Consider the following 8,070-nt stretch of genomic DNA (forward strand, 5'->3'; position numbering starts at 1 on the left):
TCCTGCAACCCCTGGGAGCATGCATGGGCCGAGCAGCTTTCCGTCAGTGGGGCTTTGTGACAGGAGACCCTTCCAGAGAGCGATGAACTGCCTGCCTAGGCTCAGTGCTTATTGCTACTAGGGAAAAGCCCGTGATAAACACCACGGCGGCGGGGGGAGGGAAGAGGTCATTTAGGGTGAAAGCATGGCGCCAACCCCAGTCCTCCCAGTTTGCTTCCCCATCCTCTCTTTCCCAGCCATCTTCTGGGTTGCAGCTCAGAGAGTGGGCAGCAGAGCAGGGCCCTCCAACTCCTGCCCCCAAAGTGGGTCCATAGATAGACGAGGCCACCATTAGCAGAGAGAGCACCCTGCTGGATGACTGTGGCAGGGTCCAGCCCCACATGAAAAATCGGTTGGTCATTGTTCCTCTCCTGCACAAAATAAAACTGGATATTCATGAGACAGGCTCGTGTGTGTGTGTGCGTGTGTGTGCGTGCGTGTGATTGTCAGTGCCAACAAGGGATTCCAATGCAGGCTGGAAGGCTTCCAGGATAGCCACATTATCCACCTATGTGTTTCAACAGAATTATTTTCTCCCACAATAAATCATGTGCAGGTGGGTACAATGAGAGATGCTTGTACAGGTGCTATGGAAGGCCCCAAAATCTCCGTTCTGCTTCTGGTATAAACTGATAGCCAATAATGGTCTCCTGCACTCCTAAAGAAGATATCAAGTAAGGGAACACAGCGAGGAAATAAAATAAATAAATAAATCACCAAGGAAAACGAGAGCGAAAGGAGAAACTAAGTTTGTTAGGGCGGGTGATTTTCTAGGGTTTGATTTCTGGCAGGCTGGAAGTGTTTGTGTCTTTGACAGAAGAGTAGTCTGAGTTGGGGGTTCATCCCTGGTGAGTGCCTCAGCTTTTGGGAGGGGTGACATTCCTGAGGAGAGGGATGTGTGCAGGGGGGAGCCACATCTAAACAAGGACATTGCAGAACTAGAAAAGGTGCAGAAAAGGGCAACCAAGATGATCGGCACCTAGAGCACCTTCCTTATAAGGCAAAGGCTACAACACCTGGGGCTTTTTAGTTTAGAAAAAAGACGACTGTGGGGAGACATGATAGAGGTCTATAAAATCATGCATGGTGTGAGAGAAAGTGGATAGAGAGAAATTCTTCTCCTTTTCCCATAACACTAGAACCAGGGGTCATCCCATGAAATTGATTTCCAGGAAATTTAGGACCAACAAACGGAAGTACTTTTTCACACAACACATAATCAACTTGTGGAATTCTTTGCCACAAGATGTGGTGACAATCAACAACCAGTATGGCTTTAAGAGGGGTTTGGGTAACTTCATGGAGGAGAGGTCTACCAATGGCTACTAGTCGGAGGACTAAAGGCCACCTCCAGCCTCAGAGGCAGGATGCCTCTGAGTACCAGTTGCAGGGGAGTAACAGCAGGAGAGAGGGCATGTCCTCAGCTCCTGCCCATGGGCTTCCAGTGGCATCTAGTGGGCCACTGTGTGAAGCAGGATGCTGGTCGAGATAGGCCTTGGGCCTGATCTAGCAAGGCTGTTCTTATTTTCTTAAGAGAATGAAGGGAGGGAAAGCCCAGTGATGTCTAAATGTCAATCTCAGAAGAAATGGCAGCCCTCGTGGCTGGGAAACACTGCCCCTTTGCTCCCAGATCCTGCCGAACAGGAAGGGTAAGAGATTACTTCGGAACATTAAGAAACAATCCCAAGTCAAGCATCTCAGAAATGGTGCAAGGTGCTTTTAATGCTTTCTGCAATGGCTGTGAAGAGTTTAAAACAGGTAACAGGTTAAAAACAGTGGCACCCCCAGCCCCTATTCTGTATCCCTGAAGGCAACAAGATCCTTGGCTGTGCCTTTGCTCCTCTGAAGATCGTGTAGGGCTGGAAGAATGCCACAAGCTTCTCTGGTATGTCTGCAGCTGTGCTCAAGAGATGGGGAGTGGTGGGGCAAAGAAGAGAGAGACACTCAGCTGTACTTCTTCATGATCCTCAAAAACTCCTGCTCATTCACTTCACCATCTCCGTCCACATCAGCTTCATCAATCATTTCCTGCAGGGCAGAAAAGAATCAGGGGCCCAGGCAGCTAGCGCAAGGCCTCTGCATTAGTTTCCAAGGGGGTGAAAAATCAAACCATTTGGTTGGTCTTTCACTCTTTCCAAGAGGAGCCAATGAATAACGAATCACGTCTGCTGTAATTACTGCTTCATTTTTGGTCATTCTTGCATAGGCACGCACAACACAAACAACCCATATGTTGTTTTAACAAACAGCACAATGCATGAGAGATGGAGGACTGAAGGGGGAGAAAGGTCTTGCACACCTGTAACTAGAAGAGGCCAATATAAAGCTAAGAAGCCAATGGCCGTCTGTCCCCAGCAGACACCAGCAAGAACAGCAGCACTTGTGGGCCACTCCCTGACCTGACCAAGCAGATGATGGGTCAAGAAGAGAGAGAGAGGCTGCAGCTCCTCAGGCCCAGGAGACAAGGGCTCCCCAGGAATAGCTGCCCGCTCAGGTGAATCCATATTTTGTTGGAGCCATGTGAGCAAACCTACGTTCCTCAGAGCATCCAGGAATTAAATCCCACAAGCTGACTCTGAGCAGGGGCCTCAAACTCCTAGGAATCTTTAAAAGCCTGATTGTATGACACAGCCAGGGACTCTCTTGCTTCTCTTCTCTAGCAACTCGCCCACCGGCAACAACAGGGGTCTCAAACTGTGGTCCTCCAGCGGCTGTTGGCCTACAGCTCCTATCAGCTCAAGTCACAAGGGCCCAGGGTGGTGGGAGCTGCAGGCCACCATCAGCAGCAGGGGTGCAGTCCGAGGCCCTTGGATGAAACAAACAAACAACAACAACAAATATTCAGGGATTGTTCCGAAAGCTAGCTCGCTCTGTATATATAAATGTATACAAGAGTGTGTTTGTTTGAAAATGTACATGCTACAAAACTGACCTGCAGTTCCTCGTCAGTCAGGCTCTCCCCAATCTCCATGGCGATGCGCTTGAGGTCACTGAAGGAGATCTTTCCACTTTTGTGGTCCTCAAACAACTTGAAGGCTTTCAGGATCTCGTCTTTGGGATCAAGTTCTGACTGAACACACAGAGGCAAACAAGGGCTCAGAGGTGCATCTCTATTCCGTGGCCACCACCAGCTCCAGAAAAGGACATTAAAAGGCTAAAGCCACACACAAGCTCCCCTGGACTCCCTTGTCCCTTCCCTCACGTTTAAATGGGAATTGTAGTCTATCATCATCTGCAGGGGAGCCAGATATGAGCTTTGCTCCCAAAACTCCTTTGTGTGTGGTGTGTTTTTTGTAAACATGCACATGCTGTTGAATAATCAGGCACCACCAACCATTTTGTGAGTCATCACAGAGTAAAAGGCGTCAAAGCCGATCTTCCCTGATCCTTCTTTATCCACGTTCAGCATGATCTTTCTCAGCTCGTCTTTACTTGGTTCAAAGCCCAGGGCACGAATTGACACCTTCAGAGAAGGATTGTTAGTTATTATTATTATTATATTATTATTATTATTATTACATTTATATCCCACTTTTCCTCCAAGGAGCCCAGAGCTGTGTACTACATACTTATGTTTCTCCTTACAACAACCCTGTGAAGTAGGTTAGGCTGAGATCCATGCCAGTAGACAAGAGGAAGGACAACCAAAGAGCAGGAGAGAAAGTAAACATTAACCCATTTTCTGGGGCACAGGCTGGGGTTCCGGAGAACCTCAGTCATCCTTTTAAGAAGAAAGAAGTGCCATGGGACATAGGAAGACCTTACATAGGAATGTAGGAAGCTGCCATATACTGAGTCTGAACATTGGTCCATCTAGCTTAGTATTGTCTACACAGTCTGGTAGCAACTTCTTCAAGGTTGCAGGCAGGAGTCTCTCTCATCCCTATCTTGGGAGATGCTGCCAGGGAGGGGACTTGGAACCAGTGTTCCCTCTAACAAGGATTCCCAGATGTTGTTGACTACAACTCCTGTAACAGCAAGAGGGAGGGCATGCCCTCAACTCCTGCCTGTAGGCTTCCAGCGGCATCTGGTGGGCCACTGTGTGAAACAGGATGCTGGACTAGATGGGCCTCCTTGGGCCTGATCCAGCAGGGCTGTTCTTATGTTCTTAATCCCCAGCCAAAGGCCATTGCAGTTGGGGATGCTGGAAGTTGTAGTGAACAACATCTGGGAATCCCTGTTAGAGGGAACACTGCTTGGAACCTCAGATGCTCTTCCCAGAATGGATCCATCCCCTAAAGGGAATATATTGGTGCTTACACACGTATTCTCCTATTCAAGTGCAAACCAGGGCAGACCCTGCTTACAAAAGGGGCAAGTCATGCTTACTACCACAAGACCAGCTCTCCTCCCCTAGCTTTCGCAGTAGCAGGGAACTGAAGATTTAGCATGGGAGGAGGGGAAGGACAGGCTTCACCTTTTTGACAAAATAAAGTGTATCAGTAAAACAGAAAAAAACTTTCCAACATTGTGTAATAAATCATGCTGACTCAGATGCAGAGAAACACACTTGCCTTTTCCAGCCCCCACAAACTGTACCAGCGGATTCATTCAGATGTTGGAGAAGGTGATCTATTTTTCAGAGAGAAACTTGGCATTTCTTTGGTTTTCTTTATACTTCCCAAGGCTGGGATCAAAGGCAGAGAAGGTTGTTTTCAAAGACTTATTTACTGAAAAATGAGTCTGTCAAAAATATATTAAGTTTATACTTGTATCTCCCTTGGCTGTTTTCACACCTAAAGCAGTCTACAAATATCACAAATACAGCAACAACATCTCCAGGCAGGGCTGGGAAAACTCCTGCCTGTAACCTTGGAGAAGCTGCTGCCATGTTATTGGACTTCAACTCCCATAACCCCCACCCAAAAAACATCAGAGCTGGGGATTGTGGGAGTTGAAGTCCAATAACATCTGGGGACCCAATGTTGAGAATCCCTGATGTAGACAATACTGAGCTAGATGGACCAATGGTCTGACTCAGTGGAAGGCAGCTTCCTACGTCCCTACATCAAATAATGACTCAAATCCAAGACAAAGGACTAAAGCAGCAGTACTAAAAAAATACATAAGTACAGGAGGTGTCAGGCATTATCCCAACCACCTGACACTAAGCCAATGCAATCAATAGTTTTTAACATCAAACAGCCGGGGGGGAATGCTGTGCTTTTCCTTTTAAAATTGAAATATACAAGAGACTCACCCTGAGTTCAAGGGACAGAAGTGGCTTCTGTTCTAGATAAATAAGAATTGGAGAGGGAGGGGGCGGGAGTGGCTTGTCCCAACAAGCCGAGGGGAGGGAACCAAAGGAGGCACAGCTGGCTCTGCTTCCCAGAGCTCCACTTGTTCTTCTCTTTACCATCCCATCCCAGCTTTAAATGAAAGCCGTGCTGCCTGCAGGCTGGCCATTTGCCCGCAGAGTTGCAGAGTTAACTGTGCAGCCCTATCTGACGAATGGCCAGCCTGCAGGCAACACACAAAGCAAGAGAGAGAGACAGAGAGAGAGAGGGGGGAGCAAATGGAGCTCTGGGAAGGAGAGGCAGCTGTGCCTCCTTTGGCACTACTCTCCTCACCCACTCCTCGTCCCTGGATCATTAGGACAGGCCGCTCCTGCAGAGTGGAAGTGGTACTTGCTTGCCTTCAGGTCTTTCACATCGATGGTCCCTGTCCCGTCTGCATCCAGCAGGTCAAAGGCATCCCGCATCTGCTGCTTTTGATCGGCACTGAGTTCCAGTTTGGGACCTGTCATCCCCTTCCTCCGGGATGGTCCTGGAATGTTTTGCTTGCCCTTATAAGCCTGGAGTGGATCAACACCCAAGAGGGAGAGGTCACCAACCCTATGAGAAGCCAAGCCTAGGCAACTGAAGTGCCCCTCCCATGACAGCATACCTCAGCCAGGGAATGCATATTTATTTATTTATTGTTCAATTTATATACTGCTATTCATTAAAATAATCTCAAAGCAATTTACAAATAATTAAAACAATGCATAATTAAAATACAAAGGTACAGATGATCTCAAAAATACATAATACAAGAGTACAGATAATAGAAATATAAAAATAATCTCTATATAAAAATTTAAAAACCCATTAACCCATGTAAAAACCCATAAAATAATAATACATAACACCAAATAGGAGCAGTAAAACACAAAGAACCATAATCTCATCCAGAAGCCTGGGTGAAGAGCCACATATGAAACATAAGAACAGACCTGCTGGATCAGGCCCAAGAATGCCCATCTAGTCCAGCATCCTGTTTTGCACAGTGGCCCACCAGATGCCACTGGAAGCCCCAGACAGGAGTTGAGGGCATGCCCTCGCACCTGCCATTACTCCCCTGCAACTGGTAGAGAGTTCCACAAGTGGATCACGCGTTGTGTGAAAAAGTACTTCCATTTGTTGGTCCTAATCCTCCTGGCAATCAATTTCATGGAGTGGGATCCATGAGAGAAAGGCACACGGCCTTCTCAGGGATGGCTGGGTACAGAGCGCCATTCCCAAGGGGATCCCTCTCCAGATGGGGCCATTTTCACATTCAGCCTGAGCCTGGGCTTTTGAAGAGTGCATGCGAGTATACCTGTTGTCCATGTCTTTTATTAGAAAATTGATTTGTATTTAAAACATTTAAACAAAGTATTTAAAAAAATAAGTGTGTAACATTGTTCTCTGCCATGGCTGTTTTGAAGAGAAGTCACAAGGTGTGCTAAGTTCACACAGGGTTCAAGCATCAGTTTCTGGTCCCTAGTGTGAATTGCATGTGAACATCCAAAGATCCAGAGTGAATACAGATGTCAAATCACCAGGCAGCATGCATGAACAGGGAGAGACAGAGAGAGGCTGGCCACAGATTTGCACTCAGCCAGAAATCTAGAGAAGCAGAGTGGGAAAATGCTCCTCCCTGTGTGGCCAGATGCTGCAGGGGCCCATATTACATGCACAGCAAAATGGAGCAATAGAGCAACCACTTCAGAGTGCAGGCTGGAGCTTCTAAATGCCACCTCCAGCACTCCCTGCAAGCAACAGAAGGCACACGCTCTCAACTTGGCTCGTTCTTTAATTGCTGGCTCTTGTGTGTGTGTTTCAACACAGGGCAGAACTCAGAAGTAGCATCCTCCTTCTCAGGAGCGTAGCAAGGTTGGAGTGGGCCCAGAGACAAGATTTTAAAATGCCCCCCCCCCTCACTGAAGTTCTATGTCTGTCTGTCTATCTATCTATCTATCTAGACCACATATTGATGTCTAGGCGAGCAGCACCCTCTGCATAGGTGGGCAGGGGCTGGGACTGAGCCAGAGAGTCCTAGCATCTCGTCGTTATTTTCTAGCAGGACTCCTACACTTTAAAAAGCTAAGTAGGCACAAAATAATTCGACAGGTGAAGCTATGCTGTGAGTTGGATTGCTGCCTGTCATCAGTAGCAGGGGCTTCTGAAGCCTGGACTGCATCCCCCGGGAGCGCCGCTCGCCCCCTGGTGGCTGGAACGCTAGAACCACCCAGCCACACACCCCTCGGATAGCCACGCCCACGGGCTCCCGACAGCCACGCCCACAAAATGGCGCCGCTGCCGCGCTTCCCCCGAGGAAAGGAGGAAGAAACCCAAGCCAGCCCGCTTCTCTTCCCCGCTGCTTGCGGTCGGTCGGTCGCGCAGCCGGTGTTGCTCCCTCACCATCTGTCGTCCAGCCCGGGCCACTAACGTCCAGGTTGCGCCGGAGTCTCGCCTGGCAAGGGGTGGGACTTCAGTTCTATGCCCTACCGTTGGCTGCGTCGCCCAGCGCCGCTTCCATGACAACCCCTCGAGACAGTGAGCTTACTGGACGATTGGCTAAACTACGAGGCGTGGGCGGGTCTCAAAGCGGGGAACGGGTCCCCATTGGCTGTGAGGGAATCCTGGGGCGGGCTCCCCATTGGCTGTGAAGGAAACCTGGGACGGGCGGGAGACTCCTCCCCACTTCGTACGGGCACAGACAGTGCACCTGCGCAAGAACGATCAAACCCACGCGGAGCACCCCAGAAAGCTGTTTTCCTGTTGCTCG

The 8,070-nt window shown here is 48.8% G+C and overlaps 1 protein-coding gene across 1 annotated transcript; it reads right to left on the reverse strand.

The window, feature by feature from the left end:
- Positions 1-1,734: 1,734 nt before the first annotated feature.
- LOC128335291 (uncharacterized) lies at positions 1,735-7,861 on the reverse strand. Its single transcript, XM_053273300.1, has 5 exons — positions 7,704-7,861; positions 5,675-5,833; positions 3,374-3,502; positions 2,972-3,109; positions 1,735-2,067 (listed from the first exon to the last, which is right to left on the reverse strand). Exons 1-5 carry the CDS (start codon positions 7,704-7,706, stop codon positions 1,984-1,986), a joined length of 513 nt encoding a protein of 170 aa, XP_053129275.1. The 5' UTR covers positions 7,707-7,861; the 3' UTR covers positions 1,735-1,983.
- Between the last annotated feature and the right edge of the window lie 209 nt (positions 7,862-8,070).

The sequence above is a fragment of the Hemicordylus capensis genome, chromosome 11 (assembly GCF_027244095.1).
Source record: "Hemicordylus capensis ecotype Gifberg chromosome 11, rHemCap1.1.pri, whole genome shotgun sequence".
In the NCBI taxonomy this organism is placed as follows: Eukaryota; Metazoa; Chordata; class Lepidosauria; order Squamata; family Cordylidae; genus Hemicordylus; species Hemicordylus capensis.